At 40.5% G+C, this 22,650-nt stretch overlaps 9 protein-coding genes across 12 annotated transcripts; 5 read left to right on the top strand and 4 right to left on the bottom strand.

Annotated features, from left to right (window-relative positions):
- Positions 1-156: 156 nt before the first annotated feature.
- RB195_011451 (uncharacterized protein) lies at positions 157-1,268 on the top strand (the record flags this gene model as incomplete). Of its 3 annotated transcripts, XM_064192865.1 has the most annotated exons (5): positions 157-195; positions 259-678; positions 747-857; positions 918-1,040; positions 1,101-1,268. In XM_064192865.1, 5 exons carry the CDS (start codon positions 157-159, stop codon positions 1,266-1,268), a joined length of 861 nt encoding a protein of 286 aa, XP_064050447.1. The 3 variants fall into 3 exon arrangements, with proteins under 3 accessions (XP_064050447.1, XP_064050448.1, XP_013305113.2); XM_013449659.2 differs by lacking the exons at positions 157-195; positions 259-678 and having other exon boundaries at positions 780-857; XM_064192864.1 differs by lacking the exons at positions 157-195; positions 747-857; positions 918-1,040; positions 1,101-1,268 and having other exon boundaries at positions 316-690.
- Positions 1,269-3,636: 2,368 nt separating this feature from the next.
- RB195_011450 (uncharacterized protein) lies at positions 3,637-3,978 on the top strand (the record flags this gene model as incomplete). The annotated part of the gene is made up of 1 exon (XM_064192863.1): positions 3,637-3,978. One exon carries the CDS (start codon positions 3,637-3,639, stop codon positions 3,976-3,978), a length of 342 nt encoding a protein of 113 aa, XP_064050446.1.
- A 704-nt stretch (positions 3,979-4,682) lies between these two features.
- RB195_011449 (uncharacterized protein) lies at positions 4,683-9,486 on the bottom strand (the record flags this gene model as incomplete). Its single annotated transcript, XM_064192862.1, has 4 exons — positions 4,683-4,754; positions 5,167-5,331; positions 7,078-7,248; positions 9,427-9,486. The coding sequence occupies 4 exons, from the start codon at positions 9,484-9,486 to the stop codon at positions 4,683-4,685; spliced, it is 468 nt and encodes a 155-aa protein (XP_064050445.1).
- Positions 9,487-10,544: 1,058 nt separating this feature from the next.
- RB195_011448 (uncharacterized protein) lies at positions 10,545-11,268 on the top strand (the record flags this gene model as incomplete). 2 transcript variants are annotated; one of them, XM_064192860.1, is made up of 4 exons in its annotated part: positions 10,545-10,700; positions 10,906-11,004; positions 11,061-11,195; positions 11,239-11,268. In XM_064192860.1, the coding sequence occupies 4 exons, from the start codon at positions 10,545-10,547 to the stop codon at positions 11,266-11,268; spliced, it is 420 nt and encodes a 139-aa protein (XP_064050443.1). The 2 variants fall into 2 exon arrangements, with proteins under 2 accessions (XP_064050443.1, XP_064050444.1); XM_064192861.1 differs by having other exon boundaries at positions 10,554-10,700; positions 11,061-11,258.
- A 112-nt stretch (positions 11,269-11,380) lies between these two features.
- Positions 11,381-11,870, bottom strand: RB195_011447 (uncharacterized protein; the record flags this gene model as incomplete). Its single annotated transcript, XM_064192859.1, has 2 exons — positions 11,381-11,638; positions 11,751-11,870. 2 exons carry the CDS (start codon positions 11,868-11,870, stop codon positions 11,381-11,383), a joined length of 378 nt encoding a protein of 125 aa, XP_064050442.1.
- A 62-nt stretch (positions 11,871-11,932) lies between these two features.
- Positions 11,933-12,412, bottom strand: RB195_011446 (uncharacterized protein; the record flags this gene model as incomplete). The annotated part of the gene is made up of 1 exon (XM_064192858.1): positions 11,933-12,412. One exon carries the CDS (start codon positions 12,410-12,412, stop codon positions 11,933-11,935), a length of 480 nt encoding a protein of 159 aa, XP_064050441.1.
- Positions 12,413-15,820: 3,408 nt separating this feature from the next.
- RB195_011445 (uncharacterized protein) lies at positions 15,821-16,809 on the top strand (the record flags this gene model as incomplete). Its single annotated transcript, XM_064192857.1, has 4 exons — positions 15,821-15,856; positions 16,303-16,407; positions 16,466-16,588; positions 16,645-16,809. 4 exons carry the CDS (start codon positions 15,821-15,823, stop codon positions 16,807-16,809), a joined length of 429 nt encoding a protein of 142 aa, XP_064050440.1.
- A 4,399-nt stretch (positions 16,810-21,208) lies between these two features.
- Positions 21,209-22,196, top strand: RB195_011444 (uncharacterized protein; the record flags this gene model as incomplete). The annotated part of the gene is made up of 4 exons (XM_064192856.1): positions 21,209-21,244; positions 21,696-21,806; positions 21,865-21,987; positions 22,044-22,196. 4 exons carry the CDS (start codon positions 21,209-21,211, stop codon positions 22,194-22,196), a joined length of 423 nt encoding a protein of 140 aa, XP_064050439.1.
- A 51-nt stretch (positions 22,197-22,247) lies between these two features.
- On the bottom strand, positions 22,248-22,625 carry RB195_011443 (uncharacterized protein; the record flags this gene model as incomplete). The annotated part of the gene is made up of 2 exons (XM_064192855.1): positions 22,248-22,397; positions 22,518-22,625. The coding sequence occupies 2 exons, from the start codon at positions 22,623-22,625 to the stop codon at positions 22,248-22,250; spliced, it is 258 nt and encodes an 85-aa protein (XP_064050438.1).
- Between the last annotated feature and the right edge of the window lie 25 nt (positions 22,626-22,650).

Raw genomic sequence — 22,650 nt, 5'->3', positions numbered from 1 at the left:
TGTACGCTGAAGAACAATGGCAGCTACGAGAGAGATGTTCAGCAAAGATGCGCTAAGGCCACTTCTGCATTTGACTCCTTAACGAAATGCCTGTGGTCGACCCCCATCACCAACGAAGTCAAGCTGCGAGTCTACCTATCCGCAATTTGCTCCATCATGATGTACGGATCGGAGACTTGGGCAGCACCATCAACGGTTATGGAGAGGCTTGACTGCACGGAACGAAAGCTGCTTAGACGGCTACTTGGCTACTTTTAGCCTAGGATATGTCACAATGAAGATCTTTACGCAGAAATTGATGTGGTATACCGGCGAATGACATGTGGAAAACACCAACCTCCTGCACCGCCATCGAAAGTGGCTAAAGTAAATCGTCTTCGCTTCTTTGGTCATATATTAAGAAGACCGGCAGATCGCCTTGTTCAACGAGTTCTGAGGAGTTCGTCGGGTTCGAGCTGGAAGAAGCCACCTGGCCGAAAAAACTTCTGGACTGAGGCGGTGAAAGAGGACCTGAGGACACTCGGCGTGGATAGGCAGTTCAGGCGAGACGTAAGGTTTCGCAGAATATGGATCAGCGACGAATGGATTGATTCTGTGCAAGCTCTCGCAGAAGATCGAGAAGGTTGGGCAGAGCTGTGTTCAAGGACGGCACACCTCGGCGGAGATGCGGGTAATCGCGTCAGACGATGACATCAGCCCGCCGATTGAGTCAAGTGAGTCATGGCCAAAATATAGGCTATTTCTAGGGAGTTCAGGACGTATTCTCATCTCCGTGGGAAATGATTACAGTAGTACTCGGCAGTGACCACTCCAATAAAATCGGCATGCACGATGCCGTAGACGACTTTTACGAACTGGTAAGTAATGGGTGACTTTTTTTGCTCCGCCATTCCATGTTCCTTTATTCATTCTCTCAGTTCGACGAATTTGCTGAACAGCAAGGTATTCATTTCAACAAACGAAACTTTCGCGAATTACAAAGAAACATCAGCGGATTGCCAGTGGCTATGTACGGATTACGCGGTGTCGACTGCGAGCAGGTTCTTTATGAGAGAATAAGTGAAAACAGGAGACAAATGTTGACTAGTATCTTCTTACAGTTACGACAGTTCCTCAGCGGCATCAGGGCCCAGAAGTACCATCTTCAGTATGCGTCTGTGAAGTGCGGTCCAATGACATTCTCGTTCTGCATGGGCTTCTCATGCAATCCTGATGATTTCGGCGTGAACGGTTACAACAGGACTACCCATACTGCATATAAAAAATGAGGGTCACCTAGAAATAAATCTTGTCAGCAATATTTTCACATTTTGGATGAGAGGCAGATAAAAAGAAAAAAAAAATAAGTTCGGTTACTTTGAATTAGGTCGGCGTTGGAAACGTTTGAAAATCCTGTCGGCTGTTTGTACCAAACTACTTGATTATTTGAGGTGTTGAATTTATTCAGTTCCTTGAAAATATTAGGTCAGTCAGGGTTATATTTCTCATCACCTTATTTTTATAATTCCCATCACCTTAGTTTAAGTACTATGATGTTTCATTGACTGTCTGATCTATTTACATCTGCTATCTAGATACTCCGTTGCTGTGATTCAAGAGACAAACCTCAAGGTTATGATGCACACCTAACCATCCAATTCTGGTAGACAGATTTACAGGTGTCCAGTAAATCTACGCGGGTGTCAGATAACCGGAAGAACCACTGTTGAGTACAAATTGCTACCGTAGTAGGAAGGAATGACGTTTACCGTAGGTCCGACTTACTGTAGTAAGATGAAATGACGCAAGCGGTTGTTTCCCAAGAGGCGCGCATCGCAGCGCAAGCGCAGCTAGTAGGTTGCTTCCAGGATAGTGTTGGCTAAGCGTCTCACCGTAGACGAACACAGACTTTTATTCCCGCTCCGGCTTGGGCACGGTTTGAATGGGTACAGCAAATTTTTGCGTTAACTGCTAATGATCATTCATACTATTTGGTACCACTAATCTAAGCATTCTTATAGGACAGAATGCGAATTGGAGGGATTTTTACGTTATAGACGCTTGTACTACTCACCTGTCAGCCAGCGTTATTGCAAAATTATCAAACATATCACATCATGTATGTAGTAGAGTCAGAATTACATGAAGCACGGTGTAGTTGCGCAGGAGTTTGCGCTCGAAGCGGTGAGGTGGAGCGGGATCGAGTGGAGATTCCTTCTACCACCGTTCATTGACGCAGTTCGCCACCTCGATTCCAACCACTGTCTCCACAGCACCGCTTCGAGAGCAACCGCTTACGCACTGCACCGTGCTTCATGTTGTTTTGACCCAGCTACAGCTTTTGCTGTGCACAACTCTACTGAGGTGGCCTATATGTGTTTGTTGCTACCTCCTTGCAGTAGCACTTCTTATACTGACAGTAATCAGACATTCAAGTGCACTTTTTGGCAACGCCAAATAACCTCTGTAGTATATATATATTATATATTATATTATGGCCCAAATTCTACATATTGATTGGACAAGTTCCTAAAGTCAGCATAGGACCTACGTCAGCAGCTATCCGTCACGTCACGCTGAAGTGTCGAACAATGTCGAGTGAACTCCAAGCTTTGTGCAAACTTCCGCGACATCTCTCTGCACAACGCTACAAAAAGCGACCGCTGCATCTGAAGAATGTCTGTCATCACCACCGGTGACTACTGCAGCGATGGTGCTGAGAAGGCTGGATGCCTTAGCTGCGATAGCTGTGTGGAAGGACTACGACAATCTGGTGGTGAAATCCGGACCAACATGGTCTGGATGCACATTGTATGACCGCAAGATCACAGAGGAATCACTCTTAGTTTTATAGATGTCCACGTACATACGGAGCAGCTGAAGACAAAAATAAGGACGCCTTCTACGCTGTGCTCAGTTTCTTCAAGATAGTCAGCGATTTGGTAGTTGTCAGAAGCGATGCGAATGCGAAAATGTACAATCCGATTTGCAAAGAATGTTGTGTCATCTTGCAATGAACATGACGACAACGGTAACCGCCTGATCGAAATGTTGTATATTATTTGCAAGGTTTTTAAGAGAATTATCTCGAACCGGCTTATCAAACCCCACAAATAATTGACACAAGGCGCCAAGAGCGGGAACAAATCAATTTCGTCTTGGCCGTAACAAATGGCCGGTACTGATCGTTAGAAGAGTGATCAAAGTTCAGCAGCGGTACTAGGAAAGCAGTTAAAATTTTTGAAATCTTAAGCTTAGATGAACGAGCAGAGAATGATTTCTTCCATTCTGGCCATCTTCTCACCATGCTGATGGAACAGTACAAAAGTTACCTCGCCTACTTCATTGCGATTATCGGCGAAAAACCAACGATATTGTTATGTTGTTGTTACATTACCACATATATGTTAATGCAGATGCAGCTGGGATTAAGCTAGCTGCGGTCAATGGATTATGTCTGCGTCCTGATAAGTGTGGCAGATGTGACCCTCCACGAAACTAAAAGTGGAGGGGAAATCGCTGGAAGTCGCGGATGAGTTCTACTAACTGGGATGCTGAAAAATAGTGAGAGCTATACAATGAGCAAAGATGCGCTAAATTTCGTTCCGCCTTAAGTCCAAGTGTTTGTGGTCAACACTTGTCACCAACGAAGCCGAGATGCTAATCTTCCCATCTGCTGTTCGCTCTCTGCAGTTCGCCATGGTTCCACCTCGATTCCAACCGCCGTTTCCACTGCACTGGAACGCTTCGAACACAGCCGCTTATGCAACTGTCCGTGCTTCATGTCGTTTTGACCCGACTCTAGGTCACTTTTGGCTAAGCATTTTGGCAATACGCATCATTCCGTTGGATGTGGTTCATGGGCGCATGGCATGGAAAGAATCGACATCTTGCTTCGCTGTCGAAAGCAGCCACAAGAAGTCGTTATCGTTTCTTCGGTCACATTATGAGGAAGCTAGCAGGTCGCCTTGTTCATCTTTCTTTGAAGAGCTCTCCTGAGTTCAAGAGGGAAACCACAAACGGAACTTTTGGAGGGACGTGATGAAGGAGGGTTTGAGAAAAAATAATGTCGAAAAGCGCTTTAATCGGGACGTTAAAATTTCGCATGGTATGATGGAATAGCGACACGTGGACTCACTCGACGCAAACTCTTACTGAAGATCTAGAGGATTGTGCTGTGCAATGCTCAGGAATGACATTATCTTCGAAGATGGTATTCGCTTCAAGCAATAATACAAATTCTTCGATTAAGTCAGTTTAGTAAATCACTTCTACTTTTTCGAAGTTCGTTGTTACAACGACCATGATGATGAAAAGGTGCACATCTCCTTTAGTTCACTCCGTAAACCAGTAATTACTGACTCGACGAAAAACGCGAGGTTTTTCAATTTTCTCATGTTTTTTTTTGCTTCCACATCCTCACCAATTGATTTCGGAGTTGTGGATTTCCATTCAAAGCAAATCCTATAGTAGACTCAGGAGATAGAAATCCACAGGAGATAGAAAAGTGGTTTCTGCTGTAACAATAAAGTCCCTGCTGGTCTCAAAATACAAATATGCCGAGTTTTCTCTTTGTGCTCTTATATGCATATATAGAAAAAAGATAGTAAATATTTATGTTCACTTCTCTCACAATGAGGTGAAAAAGGTCCCATAAAAAACTCTCAAAATCCATTTATATTCCATTCCGATAGCATTCATTCTCAATGAATCCCAGTTCTTTTCACTCTCGCTAGTGTGAATAGGAATAGACAGGAAGCAAGTAGTAGTGAGCCCTGGAAAATAACATCGATTTGTGAAAGTCAATCAAAAAATCGTGCACAACTAATCAAATAGATCAGTCAAAAAAAGGTCAAAAAACTATGATGTTTGGAGAAGGAACCTTCGGCTGAGGAATGCTTGGATTTTTTGACGGATACATTTTCAATCGATGGCAAGGCACTTCATTGTACAAGTTACACAAATTGTGCAAATGACAATAAATCATAAATTTTTCACTCCACTATAGTTTAACATAAATATCGCACAACCCACAGCGGGTTTGATTGATCAGTTTTTTTCTTTAAAAAAAAAACGAGTCGGACACATTCAGCCATATCTTTCTTAGCACCTCGGTAGCTGAGATAAAACTACGAAATACAATAATTGAATGCATAATACAAATGAAATAATTGAAAAAAAACCTACAGCAACAATAGCAACTCGTCTCATCCATCGTGTCTCACCGATATTCTTCGGTGCCAATCTTGAATGATGCTGATTTCGGCCTGATTGCATTTGCCACCAATCCCAGGTGAGTAGGATACAGCCAGCAGCGCACAGCGCGCAACCAAGAACGTTCCAAAAAAGCTCCTGCAGAGGACCAACTAAGACCGTGCTGTTAATCCGAGTAGTAATTGTTTACAAAAAAAGAAGGGAAACAGCTGAGCTGAATGTGATCACCAAAAGAACTGCACCTCCAATTGCACATCAAAATTTTCCATCATATACCCAAGAATTCGAATAACTGGTTGCTCAGCTTTCTCCGGGAGTTGTGGCACTTTTAAAAGCGTGGTTGTTAAGAATTTAGAAGAGTTAGTGATTGTAGTATATTACAATCTGATTTGTCAGATTTTAGGTACTTCACTACTCAACCAGCATACCTTTTCCTTGCCGCCGTGAACCACGACTCAGATCATAAATTGATGGAGTTTAAAACCGCTCAAAGTACCGACTTCTCAAAAAGAATGAGGACCGAATTCAACTGAAGCGAAAACTGTAATGCACGAAACTTTTAAAAAAATAGAGTGTTCCAAAGAAAAAGAGGAAAGGAACCGTACGAATTTGCCCTGTGTAGTTAATACAATTGTTTTTTTGCAACACCCCTACGATGATTTCAATCTTTTTAACAGACGGTCGACGTGTAGTGTGGTCAAAATGACATGAAGCTCGGTTCGGTTGCACGAGCGGCTGCTTTCGAAGTCTTGCGCTAACGTAGCAGTGAGGATTCAAGACGGAACCTAGCAGCAATTATCGCTACAGGTGGATCACCGATGGTTCCGCGTCGATCCTAACCGCTAGATTCACCGCATCGCTTCGAACGCAGCCGCTTACGCAACCGGACTGAACTTCACGTTTTGATCCAACCATATCCGAATTCGTTTGCGCATGATCTCTTCGCATTAAAGTGCCAACATTATTTTTTGACGATAAAATTAGTATTAAAGCAACACCGCTACTAACATTTATCCCAAAATCCGTCTTTGTAGCCGCACATTTGTCAAAACTAAATTCTGGATCTATATTTGAATTCAGTGGCAGACCCGTCTGGGAAGATAAAAGCACTGACTTCACACATCGGCTAGCCACCGCCAGTCATTGTATAGGCCAGTTACACGTTCGTAAACCTCAAACGATTCTGAATTGAAGTGAACGTGGGGGGCGCATCCCAAACGGATTGATTAAAGACATACACTTTATCCTTTATCCCTAACTTTGCCCACTCCCAAGGATTCGAAAGATTTGCGACGGAATAATCTGTCGGAGATGGATACTGGTACAGGATTTAGTAGCGATGTTGTAGTTGGATTGATATAAGTAGAGATAGTAGCGGTAGCAGATAGTATGGTTGAATAGTTGTGGAATTGCATGCTGAAGCATACTGCTTCGCTTTCGCAACACAACGCTCACTGCAGATTAAATATTTTTCCAGGAAAACTACGCTACGTCCTGACCAAAAACACCTGATCCCCCCTTTACGTTCCGTTACCAACCGTTCGCAATGTCAAATGATCACTCCGTAATGGAATGATATCGAAAGCATTCGTCAACGAAACGTAGCAAGGAGATAGGGGATTTTCGCCCGACTTTGTCATATCCATAATTAGCGTTAGAACCTCTGTACGTGAGGTTTAATCAGGATTAAAAAGACATACAAGAAAATTCAATAAATCAACGTTTGCGGCAGAGTGATTATCGTGCTTGCGCTAATCTTACACGAAAACCATTACTGCTAAAGTTTGACCGTAAGTCGTTGATAAATTTCTGACATATCAAAATGCGCTTTAGCATGGAAAAACAAAAAAAAAACAGAAAACAAAAGATTTGCAATTTTCTCACCACTTGTAACCATGGAACTTGTTTGGACATCTTCGGCACTTCAAAGTAAAGAATCAGAAGGGTTAGAATACATCCGAAGGCTAAAAGAAAAGCAGAAACGTAGATCATCGAATAGGCTCCCCATTGGATTCTTCCATCGATGAAGAACACTATCACCAACAGTAGACATACCTGAAAAATTTGTAACCAATCGAAAAAGAAAAGAATCCGGGAATCGACTGCCTTGTAAATTTTTTTCTGATTTTATACATATATAAATAGCAAAATTTCCCAAGCGCCCATCTTTTTCTAGATCTTTCCACAGCAATGGAAAAAATATTGTAATCCAGATAGTTGCTTCCGCCCACAATCCCGTGATAGCACGAGACAAACAATTTACACAGCGCTCGCTGAGGCCACGTCCATCTTCGCAATAAATGAAGATGCCTTTTTCTACGTGAAATACTATCTTCTCCGTTTCTTCGATACTTCAAAGATTAGTGGAGATCATTTCCTAGAGTAATAGAATAGACCAATGGTTGTACAGTAAAACGTCATCGCAGAATAAGAGCTAGCAGGACAAGTTGCTTAGTCGCAACACAATGCATGACAGTTCTCAAAACAATTGCTTAGCGTCCTCAATGAAAATCTGAAAAAATATACACAGAAAAGCTGGATGCTTCATCTAACTACGGGAGAAGGCATGAACAAGGACATAACAGATTTTGGTTCGATTCTGTGAAGTAAACCAGTGAAATACAGTGAATATTTTCAGGTCGGTTCCTATTGTCCATTCTAAAGAAAGACAATTTGAAATCTCTTGTACCCCCACCCTTTTTGGAAAAAAAATTGAATCAATGACTTTGTATTGATGCAATCTATTGATGCAATCTTGATGCTTTTTCCACGAAGAAAAACATTCACAACACATCAATTCGATGCAAAGTCTTTAAAATTATTTTTCGGTCTGAAAATTTGTGTATACATGAACATGCGAATTTTCCAGAGTTTACTTTTCCCCATATTTTGAAGATACGATGGCTACTTCCTACTTGAAAATGACATTCAAGCAAAAGGACTGTTGGAAATGCACATACATGAAACAGTAAAATTCATATTATTAATTTTATTATATTGAATATATATTTTCAAAATTTTCACAAGTCAAAAATAAGGAATTTATTTATTATTATGCATCAATTACAGATTAGTTCTACCTCTAATTCTCTATCATTAAAAACCATATATCTACGCCAAAAAATAGAGGACCGGTGAAAAAGAAGAGAAGAGAAAGGAGAGAGAAGTTCAAAAGTAGGAAAGGTTGCCTGATTGTCTGAGCGGATGCGGTTAACGGATGCATTACTTCGCATTTTATACATACACCTTTTAATTTTCTTAAGAGATGTGCTGTTATTTGAATCGATTGTCAAAACTAATGGTTCATTCACAAATTTTTCTCTCTACTCTTTCAAGTAAGGCGGGTATGGTGCAGTCGGTGAGAGGTCCGCTGTAGTAACACGGTCGGTGGTTAGGAACCGCCCTAGTGCCAACCAAGCATTTCATCCCTCCGGAATCGGCACATAGGTACCAGACTTCTCTGGGAGGACATAAACACTGACTTGATCATCCGCTGACCCCCGCAAGTCATTGTATGGACCAACGCACGTTCCAAAACTTCAACGATTACGAATTGCAGTAGAATCCGTGGGTGCATCTCAAGTGTCTAGATACGCCAAACACTTTCTACCTTTTTATCCGTTTAACCTTCTTTAATAAACAGAACCTGAATCGAGAAACATTTTTTAAATCTTTTCAGTCCTCGGATTGATGTGTTGTAAATGTTTAGTTCGATGAAAAAGCGATTGTATTGTATCCACCAAGTAGAAATACGAAAAATAATAAAATAATAATAATTCCACAAAATAGGAATTCATAGACTCGATATTTCGGTGAGAAGAAGAGTTTTCTAACTTTCTTCTTTAGAATGGACGTAAGGTAATTGCATTGACGTGAAAATATCAAACGTACTTCATTAGTTTGTTTTCCTCACAAAAATACATAAATAATCCTTGAAAAAGTCAACAACATTGAAAATTTAATGTTTCCCAATACAATTTGTAAAACAAATTTCTCTGGCTGTTCTTGATCTCCGGTTATTTCATAAAGCTATTGCTTGTCTGCGGAGATTTGCAAGCAATCGATCATCTCAGAATAACATGTCCGGGGAATGGAGAATCTCAACGTATCGAATTACAACGAAAGAAAAAAACTCCATTTTGAATCAACTGTTGAAGAAAACAGTTAAATAAAATATAAATAATGCATTCGTATGAGGTTTCTTCAAAAGAAACGTATAAGTATTGATCTCACCAATTCACATAGCTTTAGAATAGGCAATGGTGTTAGAAACCAGGACAAAGGACGAGCCATTACAGATCAATGAACGGAATTTATGCAGAATCCAGCAAACAGTAAGAAAAAGTTTTCCAAGCAGATGGGTGTCAGGAAGAGTAGTCCAGTAGTTTCCCCAAGAGACAGACAGGATCACCAGGTGAACGAATATGAATGAAGAGGAGTAGTCCGACTGACGTAAGGTGAACAGGCGGCGAACACCAGCTGTTCGTTGGCAGCTCGCCACATGTGGAGTGAAATCGCAAAAAGTCAATAAGCTATGGATATACAATTTCTACTCGAATAGATGGACATCTGCCGTTAGGAGTTGTACTTGAGCGAAGTGATTCCGGTGCCAGTTCCCTCTCATAGTTCGTAACTATAGGAATCGAAACCTACGTTTAGAACTCTATATTACACCACCTTTAGTTGTGTAATTGCGTACAAACTTGAAATGCCTGAAATCCGATGATATGACCTGGTCAATGATGCGCGGTACTGGCGTCCATTTTCCATTGCGCTGCCCCTTAGTACGCAGCTGATTGCTGCAGTTGCTACAAATAATTTTGGCTGGATTTTATGTTTTGCACAGCTTGTCGATGTATAGTCTGATCAAAATGACTTGAAGCACGGTACATTTGCGTACGCGCTCGAAATGACACGGTAGAAGCAACAGTTGGAATCGAGGTGGGACCATCGCAAACTGTAGCGATGGGTGGTGTCAGCAGGAGTTCCAGCACGTTTCTAACCGCTACGCTCCACCGCCTCAAGGGAAGCTGCGTACGCAATTGTTTCTTCGCCTTAGATTTCCTAAATCTTTACTTCATCTTCAGGTTCATACGAGTTGTTTATTTCCCTCGAATATTTCGCTTGATACTGTGAACAAGTTGCACTTGATCAAAAATAGCGGGAAAAGAGTTTTTTTTTTAGGAAATAGGGATGGACAAGCGTTAAAGATGATTTATTTCTGATATTAACGAACACGACATTCGACCGCAGTTCGTAAAGGAGACAGCACCGTCTGAGAATCTTAAGTACGATGAGCATGATTGAAGATTAGACATTTATCATGATTGAGCGCTTCTGTATATATTATTATGACAATAATGGTCTCAGCGAATAAAGCCATAAACGCTAAACTTATAATCGAATGGTTAGGCACTGGAGAAACTAACAAGCTCTTGAGCGGTAAGGTTCATTCGTACGAAATCACCGTTGGCAGCATCCAAATGCACACATCTGCAGCCAATAAGGTAGGTTTAGGTCCATAGTCGGGTGTTGGAGAACGGTCCTCTCCATTCCGATTGCTCTGCACACAATCAATAGCCATCAAATGCAGTGAACGTGAAGCCGCTATCGTTATTCTTTATCGTTCCTAGAAGAATAGTGTTCCTTACCAAAAGCACAAAAGTTTTTTCTTTTTGCGTTCATCTGCGAACAGATGCATTTCCCGTCTAGCGAGAACCGAAAAACATTGACGATGTGGATACCGAAGAACTGAGGACTGCGCACGCATGTATATCCGAATCAGACCTTACTACCGCAAAAGATTTCGTGGTTAGTCCACACTTTCAGAAGAATATTTCACGGAAAAAACTACTATCCGTGTTTAGATAATAAATCTGTCAAAAGAAGGACCAATAGAAGTGGAAAAAGCTTTAAAGGATGCAGAGCAAGATACCACACCATTGATTGATGCTAAACCTTCACATTCAGAATCTCAAATGAAACAAGTTCAAGATCTTGTGGTCAGTTACCTTCTTTTCACATTTGCAAACATTGCAGTTATAGAAATACGAGATCTTTGCTAAACGAGATTGATTAAAGCTGTTGTTTGTGATAGTTCAGTAGCTGAAAATATTAGGGTGTTCGGAAAGTATCTGCCGAAATACGGTAAAATTTCAAAACAACACAACTTTGTAACAACATTTTATTATTCGACGAAATAATCTACATCAACATCGACAACCTTCTGCCAACGTCTCACAATATCACGGACTCCTCTGGCGTAGAACTCCGGCGATTTGGAGGCGAAGAAAGCCCGAAGGTCATTTTCGAGGTGGTCACGATCATCGTAGTGCTTCTCTTCAAGGTGATACTGAAGCGATCGGAAGAGGTAGTAGTCAGTCGGGGCCTGGTCCGTGCTGTACGGTGGGTGCGGTGGAACTTGCCATCCGAGCTCCAGAATTTTCTGGGAAGACGATGTGAGGGCGCGCGTTATCGTGCAGCAGGCGAACGTTGTCGAGCTTCGGGTGCTCCTTGGGGATCTCGTCAGCCAGTCTTTGCAGGTGAGCGCACTAGACCTCGGCAGTAACTATCGTGTTTTCCGGCAGCAGTTCGAAACGGTAGATTCCACGAACTCCCCACCAGACACTCTGTATGACCTTCTCATGGATTTCGCCTTTCACGAAAGGATCCGACATTTCATCGCATTTCAGCGCACCACGCACGTTTGTGGGGGTAGTTGACGTGGAGGACCCATTTTTCATCTCCAGTGACAATGGTGTCCAGCCAGTCGAATCTGCGGCTTCTGGAGAGCAGCTGAGTGCAGATGTTCAGACATCTTTGGCGGTTGCCGTCGCTCAATGCATGTGGGAGCCAGTGACCGAGCTTTTTCACCATTCAGTCCATTGCTCACGGTGGAAAGCAAACAGCCAAGACTGGCAGCAAAATACCGCACACCTTCATATGGATGCTGTTCCGCCAGATTCTTCAGTTCGTTGGACGATATTGCAGTCGGTCGACCAGAGCGAGGCTCATCTTCGAGTTTCTTGTTTCCGGCTTTGAAGCGCTGGAACCAGGCGCGCACAGACCGCTCAGAAGGGGCTTCAGTGCCGAATACTTGACTTAAGTTTCGATGGGCTTCAGCAGCAGGGTGGCCAGATTCGAACTCGTAAAGGAGTACGTGTCGAATATGGGTGGAATTTTCGGCCATTATAGGATGAAATAGGCAAGTTTTCTGCATCTCTGCAGAATTCTGAAGTTTCCTGAAATGAATCACAAGTTAATACGAATGTCTAAAACTTTAATCATCGATTTTAATAAAGTTGTTGTTCGTCTAATGTTTTGTCTAAGCCAATTTTAATAACGTCGAATGTTTTGTCTAAGCCGAAGCCGAATTGTACGATTGAGTTTCGGACATGTATAAATATTATACTTTGCCGAAATCGTAATAAACTCCTTGAGAACAAATCGATTTGTTCTCAAGGCGTTTATTAGCTTCGGCTTAGACAAAACATTAGACTTATTAAAATCAATGATTAAGGTTTTAGACATTCGTATTAGCTTGTGATTCATTTCAGAAAGCTTCCGAATTCTGCAGAGATGCAGAAAAGCAAGGAAGAAGTCAGATATGTCATGTGTATACAAACGGTAATGTCCTTATATAATATATTTAAAACGGAAACTTCCAGAACATCTCAGAAAATCTGCGCTACTGCGAAATTTTTGGTAGATACTTTCCGAACACCCTAATAGATCAAATGACATAAATATTCATTTCCGTCTCATATCCTTTCATGGGTACTTTTTTCAGAAGAGGGTTTGTTCTAGGTGTTTCATAGCCATTAGTCGCCCTTATTTCTCTCACTCTCAAAAAAAAAAAGAAGGAAAAAAATTTCTAACATAACAATTGGCATGTTGTGATATCAATGCTTTTCACAACAAACTTTATTTACTTATTCATTTATTTATTTGAAAATATCCATTGGTGTGCTATGAAATAAATAAAAAGAAACGATAGAAATCACTAGAAAAATTTCAGCAAAATTTTACAGACTCTTTGTAACATAACTTTTTTTAACACTCTTTTATAACACATTGTATGGTGGTTGAAAGGTCATTTTCTTGCTACAGAAGGTGGAAGATCTGCACTCCCTATTCTTCTTGAAAGCCCAGAACGCCGTAGAATTCTTCTGCACTGCTGGCAAGGTTGGAGGCTTTCACGACACTCCGTGAATATCTTGGGACCCTCTCATTCACCGTCATCGCAAAATGAACCTATGAGAACATATGTTCACTCAACGCGATCAACATCTAAACATCAGCTGCTGGCTTGAATCACTTGTTTTCACCTTTTTTTCAAAATAATCCAGACATTCCTAGGCAGCTATGATATGTGGAAAAATCCTGATGTAGAGGGAAATTTTTACGACTTATGAAATGATTACTCTACTGCAAAATAAATAAAACAAAGTCATGTGTCAAACCCATCTTGGAATTGTGTCCCAGCCATAAATGATTCGACTGTCCAGACGCATCAGAGAAACATGAAGTCCAAGCACCGTTTATACTCCCCGACTTCCACACTTTTGGACAGGACTAATTCCAAGCTCATTTCTCAAGTACGGAACTTCCATCCCGTTTATATGTAACTCCTATATGAAACATTCCATAAGTCTTTCATGTTTGTTTTCAACAGTAAGTTTTTCCGTATAATACATACAGTAGATCTTTCTTGTTATTTCAGACTCCTCTTCCGGATGTGCAAGCATTCCGAATTGCTGAAGAAAAAAGGAAAAGGAAAACATAGGAAGGAAAAATGGTTTTGGCTCCACAAAACAGAATAAATTGAAGACGATCTAATAATACCTGAAAAATTCATCAATTGTGACCATTATTTCATTATAAACGGCTTTGGTTTTGTTTTGGTTTTTGTCTTTTTCAAATGAAATTAGCTTTCTGTGCTATGTTTTCGCTGATGCTAGGTTGAGGAAAGAAAAGTCAAAGTTATTTATTGAAGTTGATATTTTTATCAGAGATTTTCTTCTTCTTTCAGAAATAAGAGAAAAGGATCGCTGAGAGCAAGACACTAGTCAGGTTGAGAGTTTGTCTGACCACTATCTGCCAATTTGGCGACAGTTTTCTTCGCCAAAGAAAACTTCAGTGCGCAGGGCAAGTAGTGAAGGAAAGTAGAAGTAGAAGGAACTAAGTAAATAGAGTGTGGTGGTGGTGGTACGGTATACCGGCATAGCTCTTCGATCTCCCGACATACCTTCTGAAATAACACTAGAGAGAATTATTGTAGAGGAGGAGCACTGAATAAATTCAGGAATCTTTCTCAAGAAACTTTAATCAGTTAGAGATAACTGGTTCTTGCTACGTGTTTCATTGGACCCTGTATTCTTGCCAGAACAGCTCCGAATGAAGTATTCTACTCAAGTTCCAGAAAGAGATCGTCCCCACCTAGACTTGTGACTAGACACACACTTGTGATGAGACACATCGATACTGTAGTAACACAGCGTCATTCGCAAAAAAAAAATAATGGCTTGATGCTGCTTTTGTAAAAAGTTTCGTAGTTTAGTTTTCGTAGAAAAATCTGAAATTTTTCGAAGTAGTCTCAAAGCTGTACTCCACCACTGAAAGGCGCTTGATGCCCTTCCGAATTTCACAAACGTTTTCTTGTTGTAATGAATTCAGTTTTCTTGATCTATCAAATTCTAACAACTAAGAAGTAGAAGTAGCATAAAATCTTTTACTGTTTACCACATGTTTGGAATCTCCTCTTGTACATAAATAAACAACCGTATTGAGGAAGTTCCATCTTTCTTTGAATCCCCTCCATTTTCTCACTCTCAACCTCAATCCCACTTGCAACAGAGAACACCTTTTAAAGTTGCGAAAATTTCTCGAGAAGTTATCCATGGATCGTTACGATTACGGAGCTGTGTTGGAAATGTACTGGATGCAATTTACTCCACAATATCAACTATACCTTGTGTTTACCTTTTTGCTCTGAATCGAAGAGATGACCTTATTTCACGAATACTCCAGATATTCGAATTTGGTCAGCATTTATAAAAGTTCGTTTTGGAGCATTTATTCGCACCGTCTTCGACGCCCAAATTGGTTGACAGCTTAATCATGCCAAAAATATGCGGATCACCTATGAAACTAGACTGCTTGGATTTCAAATAATAAGGAAACAAAACATGCGATACATGAAGGCAAGAGTTCCCTACCTCGATGAATCTTGCTGCGCGACCTTTGCGTCAGCATTTTGACACATCCTGTACTCTAAGTAAAAAAAGTAGAGTAATAATTGAAGACAAATTCTCCAGAGAAAGTATGAACACGTCGCAAAGCCATAATCAATTTGATATTTATTTTTGTTTGATGCATTATTTATCACATATGTATAATATCAACAGTACTTCCATCCAAACAGAACGAATTATTTAAAAGGTCATAAGACTTTCAGCATCAGAATGCTTTGCTAGTGAATCAACGCTTCGTGCAAACGTTTACATGGTCTCATCGCTGAAAGCGACGATGAGAACCACAAAATGAAGATACCACCGTTGCATCAAATATAAATGCGTTTGATTACAGTATAAAAGAAGCGGAATTGCGCACTTACCAAATTAGAAGAATGCTTCATCTGCTTCCTTCTCTTCTGCTTGTTGTTGTAAGTATAGATTGATCTAAATACATACATTTTCTCAAGTATGCGTTGTTGTAGATTGTAGATGACAAAATCTCCGTGTTTCTTCTCCTTTCCTTTTCAACGTTAATCGATAGTCGGGAAAACTCTCTGAATTACTCCCAAAAACAGAAAATATCCTACAGTCAACCATGAGACTTCCTACCCGATATGGAATCCTCCTCAGACAACCACCGAGTAGGGCTATCCATTTTGGTTTCTGACCCATCGAAGCTTTCCCTGTTGAGCTACATGCAACAAAATATTTGAATTCATTTAAATATAAACAAGTTCTATGCACAGATTAATTTGTAAAAAATAACTTTCAAAAGTGTGCAAGATCAGCAGGAGTCCAAGTGTTGCCGAGCAATAACAGCAAGCAATAACAGTTCACGAGTAAATTAGGACGAAAGCACACAGCCAATTTTTAGATTTTCCAACATGTGCTCTCGTCTCCCTGGGAAATGGTTGAGGTGATCCTTGCCAGTGAACACTACAACGGCAAGCACCATTACTTAGATGATTTTTTCGAACTGGTAAGCAAAGAATGATCTTATGCCCCTTTATTTTATGCTGCTTTTAAATCCTTTGCAGTTTGACGAATTTGCTGAACAGGAAGGTATTCACATCAACAAAAGAAACTTCCGCGAAATTCAAACAAACATCAACGGTTTGCCAGTCGCCAAGTACGGACTACGCGGCGTCGATTGCGAGAAGGTTTTCTAGGATTAGGGAGAATCGAGGTGCAATTAGCTAATTTCGAATTTCTACAGTTCCGGCAGTTTCTCAGCGGCATCAAGGCTCAGAAGTATCATCTTCAGTATGCGTCTGTGAAGTGCGGTCCGATGACATTCTCGTTGTGCATGGCCTTCTCGTGCGCTCCTGATGATTTCCATCTGACGACTACAAGAGCCCCTACAACAGCATGGGTCCATTAGCATGATTGTCCCGACCTGTGGAAACACTGCAACAACACCACAAGTTTAATGAGTCAATAAATTTGTTAGCGAAACGATTGCGTTCCTTATACTTATGAAGGTATTCAAAACAACTTGCTTTGAGCGAACGAAACTAGTCAGATAAGGTGCATTCAGTTTGTAAAATGAAATTTAATGTGCAAGACATAAGTGTTGACTGAATCTTCTTTTGTCCGAAAAGCGAAACGAAAAGACGCGAAAACACCTTGGCTTCCCCTACGAGACACCTGGAAACGTACCACATCTGCGAGCGGGCAGTTAATCGATGAGCCGATGAAGGTGTCTCTCCCGCTTGCTAACAGACCTTGCACACCCAAATGGAAGAAATTGTGCCACATAGTCCACATACTCCTGATCTACACACTTAACCTTATCGTTTTGTCCGAACGTCACCAGTTTCGTGGCATTCTGCCTTTAAATACGATAGCGAGGATATTGGGAAAATAGCACTCAATGCTCAAAACGCAGTGTTCCTTCTCATCAAAAGGTGTAAGAATACATTTCTATTGCTGTTAGAGGTGCAAGGAATGACTCCTGCAGCAAAAAGCAAAGGGATAGCATATAGCGAACAATACATAGGAAAGTACAAGAACGTCCACAAATAGCTTTGCTTATAGCATCAATTAGTATTTTCTCGCAAGAAAAATGGATTTCTTGCATAACAGAATTTCTGTTATGTTAGTGTTTAGTGCAATTATTCCAGAAGGTATTGGTGACAAAAAAGGAGCGATAAGCAACAATAATCAAATCCACACACGATGTTCCGGTCGTTTCTTCTTCTTCTACTTGTAGATGTAACTGTCAATCTTTTCACACATTTTCTCGTGTTACTTCAGGCAATCACTGAACAAAAAGGTGTAGATCCGCTGAGCGTACGTAAGAATTCCAGGAAAAAAAATCAATTTCTTATAAAAAGAACAAGAAATGAAGAACGGGTTCCTAGACCTCGAAGGCAAAAGAAATGAAAGAATGTAACTACATGATTTAATTTCAATTTTACTGAAATGTTCATGATTTCTACGTAACCCGTCATGTGTTTTCGCCTCAGTTGGAAATGGTTGATGTGACACCCGTAGGGGAGCACTGCCATAAAAATACTCACTAGAATTCTTTCGATGATTTTCGCGAACTGGTATGAAAAGAGTGAGTTTATCTCACATTATCTCTTCACTTCTTCAATATTTGTTGTAGTTGGACGATTTTGCCGAGCTTCACGGCATGCACTTCAAAAGAAGAAACTTCCACGTAATCGCAACAAACATCGGTGGACTCCCAGCAGCGAAATATGGAGTAAGAGGTGTCGAATGCGAGAAGGTTATTTAAAGCGTTTAGGGGCAAACCAGATACAAACGGATAATTGCACCTCTTTACAGTTTTGGCAGTACCTCAGCGACATTAAGCCTCAAAAATACCATTTTCAATATGTGGATCTGAAATGCTGCTCAAAGACGTTTTCTTTCTGTATGGCCTTCTTGTGTTCTTTTAACGACTTCTGCCTGAATACTACGACACCAACAACATATAAGTTCTGGAGTAGAACTCTGAATCCTGCAAGCCCAAGACCACACAAAAGGGCATGATTCATGTAATAAATCGTGTGAGCAAATACATTGTTTTTTCCATGGCAGCCATAAAAATATGCACTCTAACTCGCATAAACAGAGGTTAACAGAGGTCATAAACACAAAAACACACAATTCAATTCAATTAATGCATTTCTTTACTACTATGGTTATTTGAACAAATATTCGTCTCTTTTATAGATTAATGTATAATGATTCAATACGCCAGACAGATGTGTTCTTCATTCCCCTCACAACAAGAAAAATGAAAATAGCGTTCTCAAGCGTAGAAGGAAAATTTTACTTTTGCACCCTCAAAATGACTTCACTCTCAAACAGTTAAATTACTGAAGACTGTATGCATATTTCTGATATTTTGCTGATAGCCCCGCATATTATCCAGAAGCTGCCAATTTCGGTTTTCTCCAATAAAAAGCTGCTCCAATATTAACGCTGTGTGTGAAGTCCTAACTTCAGCGCATCTTCTTAACCAGGGGTTTCGGCATACCTGAAGTGTTCTACTAGAAACAGTCCTGGTTAAGTTATGATGATATGAAACACGGTGCATTCGCTTACGCAATTGCGCTGTGTTTCATGTCATCATAACCTAACTGTTTCTAGTAGGCCGTTTCGACTGCTTCGACATGACTATACACATTGTGCACGATTCTGTGGTTCTCCAACGAACATAATGAATAACGCTTCAGTAGGTGTGGAACACGGTAAGGTGTTACCGCTATGATTCATATTCTCCAGAAGGGCACCTTTTGTCAGGACGGCAAAACCTAACGTTTTGAAATCCACAAGATAGACGGAAGAATGAAGGCTTCATTCGACAGCTTACAATGACTACTGTGATAGGTAGTTTGTTAAGTGATCCATAATTGAAGTGAACTGATTATCTTGTGAAGAACAACGACCATTAGGTCTGTACAACAACAAGTATCAGATCTGTACGTTAATACTGTCTCATAGCGAACACCAGCTGTTCTACAGGTTCGATTATAGCTGATTATTAAAATGAATATATGAAAAGGAACAAATAAGGAATTCTACCGGCAAAGCTAAGTCGATCTATGCGAAAATGAGATGATGACATCATAAAGAATATTTACTGGTGTAATGCTAATAACAGCACGAATAGATGTGAGCTGAACATTGTACTGAGGCGAGATTCAGTAATGAGGAATGTCGGGATCAGTGGTAATTGCATTGACACAATACAAGGCAAGGCCACGTTTACCAGAGATGCTGACAAATATAAGCAAAATGGGCTTATAACTATAACTATAACTTATAACTATAACTATAACTTATACAATAACTTATGACTATAACTTTAATCTTTTACTGCTTACCATATGTTGGGATTCTCCTCTTGTATATGATTAAACAGACGAGTATGTTCAATCTTTCTTTGAAGATCCTTCATTTTTCCACTCTCAACGTTAATCCCGTTTGCAACAGAGAACACCTTTTAAAGTTACGAAAATTTCTCGAGAAATTTTCCATGGATCGTTACGATTACGGAGCTGTGTTGGAAATGTACTGGATGCAATGTACCCCACGATATCAACTATACATTGTGTTTACCTTTTTGCTCTGAATCGAAGAGATGACCTTATTTCACGAATACTCCAGATATTCGAATTTGGTCAGCATTTATAAAAGTTCGTTTTGGAGCATTTATTCGCACCGTCTTCGACGCCCGAATTGGACGGTAGAACCTGTATGAATTTCTTGGAACCAGAGATCAAAGATCAAACGGCAATGGCGAACACATTTTTCATCTCACCAACTTGGACTTTGACAACTCCATCACTTAGGATACAAATGAATTCTCTCTAAACAATTCACCGATCCTCACGCGTGCATTAGACGGTGATTTATCACTAGTTCAGCTTAACAAAATTTAATTGGAACATTCAAAGAGAATGGATGTGTTCCAGCAGTAACGTGTTCCTTTTAAAGGGAATGTGAAATCGCTAACATTGACCTACTGCTCAAGGCAAGTCACGAATGTGACGATAGTTTTAAGGTTACCTTTTGAAATCTCAAATCCCTTAATCACTACTTCCACTGTTGGTGAGAAAGATACACATCGTCCGGAGGATTGCCAAAACATATCTTCCACAGCCCTCTACTGAGCTCAGAAACGATTTTTCATAATGAAGTACAAGACTTGATGTGAACATCCGTTTTCTACAGGGTCACTGATTTCCCCAAAGACTTCTGAATTGAGCATGCTGAAATTCGTTGTCTATGAAGTTCAGTGATAGAACGACCGTGAATTGACGGCTTAGTGATGCTAAAAATATGAAGATGACCTATGAAACAAGATTGTATGGACTTCAAATAATAAGAAAACACAACATACGGTACATGAAGGTATCAGTTCCCAACCTCAATGAATGTTGCGGCGCGACCTTTGCGTCATTATTTTGACACATCCTGGACTGTAAGTAGAAAAAGTAGAGTAATAATTGAAGACAAATTCTGCATGAAAAGAGAAGGTATGAACACGTCGCAAAATTACAATCAATTTGATGTCATTATTTATCATATATGTGTAATATCAACAGTACTTCCATACAAACAGAACGAATTATTTAAAAGGACATAAGACTTTTAGCATCAGAATGCTTTGTTAGTGAATCAACGCTTCATGCAAACATTTACATGGTCTCATCGCTGAAACCACAAGATGAAAATACCACCGTTGCCCTATTCTCATCAAATTTAAATGCGTTTGATACAGTATAAAAGAAGCGGAAGTGCGCACTTACCAAATTCGTAGAATGCTACGTCTGCTTCCTTCTCTTCTACTCGTTGTTGTAAGTACAGACTGATTTAAATACATACATTTTCTCAAGTTGCCGTTGTTGTAGATTGTAGATGACAAGATCTCCGTGTTTTTTCTCCTTTCCTTCTTAACGTTAATCGATGGTCGGGGAAACTCTCCGAATTACTCCCACAATATCCTACAGTCAACCATGAGATTTCCTACCCGATAAGGAATCCTCAGACAACTACCGTGTTGGGCTATCCAGTATTTTGGTATGAGTAGTTTCTGACCCATCGAACCTTTCCCTGTTGAGCTACATACAACAAAATATTTGAATTCATTTAAATGTAAACAAATTCGATGCACAGACTAATTTGTAAAAAAAAATTAACTTTCAAAAGTGTGCAAGATCAGCAGGAGTCCAAGTGTTGCCGAGCAATAACAGCAAGATGTAACAGTCCACGAGTAAATTAGGACGAAAGCACACAGCCAATTTTTAGATTTTCCAACATGTGCTCTCGTCTCCCTGGGAAATGGTTGAAGTGATCCTTGCCAGTGAGCACTACGACAACAACGGCAAGCATCATTACTTAGATGATTTTTCCGAATTGGTAAGCATAGAATGATCTTACGCCCCGTTACTCTATTCTGCTTTTAAATCCTTTGCAGTTTGACGAATTTGCTGAACAGCAAGGTATTCACATCAACAAAAGAAACTTCCGCGAAATCGAAACAAACATCAGCGGTTTGCCAGTCGCCAAGTACGGACTACGCGGCATCGATTGCGAGCAGGTTTTCTAGGATTAGGGAGAATCGAGGTGCAATTAGCTAATTTCGAATTTCTACAGTTCCGGCAGTTTCTCAGCGGCATCAAGGCTCAGAAGTATCATCTTCAGTATGCGTCTGTGAAGTGCGGTCCGATGACATTCTCGTTCTGCATGGCCTTCTCGTGCGCTCCTGATGATTTCCATCTGACGGCTACAACTGCTGCAGCTCGTTAATGATGCTGCTAATAAATTTGATCGAAAAATCGAGTACTTTTGTCATGACCCCTACAAAAATACGGTCTGTATCCGAATTCGAGTGCTAAGCAAAATTAAAAATGTATAGAAAGAATGACACTGAGTCGTCTCATATTCTGATCTGCGTGAAGTGGAGCTGAAAACTTGCTTTGCGCTAACGAAACTACTCAGATAAGGTGCCTTCAATTTATAAAATCGAATTTAATATGCAAGAAGTAAGTGTTGACTGAATCTTCTTTTGCCCGAAAAGCGGCAAAAGAAAAGACCTTGGCTTCCCCTACGAGACACCTGGAAACGTACCACATCTGCGAGCGGGCAGTTAATCGATGAGCCGATGAAGGTGTCTCTCCCGCTTGCTAACAGACCTTGCACACCCAAATGGAAGAAATTGTGCCACATAGTCCACATACTCCTGAATCTACACACTTAACCT

The sequence above is a fragment of the Necator americanus genome, chromosome III (genome assembly GCF_031761385.1).
Source record: "Necator americanus strain Aroian chromosome III, whole genome shotgun sequence".
Classification (NCBI taxonomy): domain Eukaryota; kingdom Metazoa; phylum Nematoda; class Chromadorea; order Rhabditida; family Ancylostomatidae; genus Necator; species Necator americanus.
Note: the sequence above shows the minus strand (reverse complement) of the source record. Positions and strands in the feature narration are given on the sequence as shown.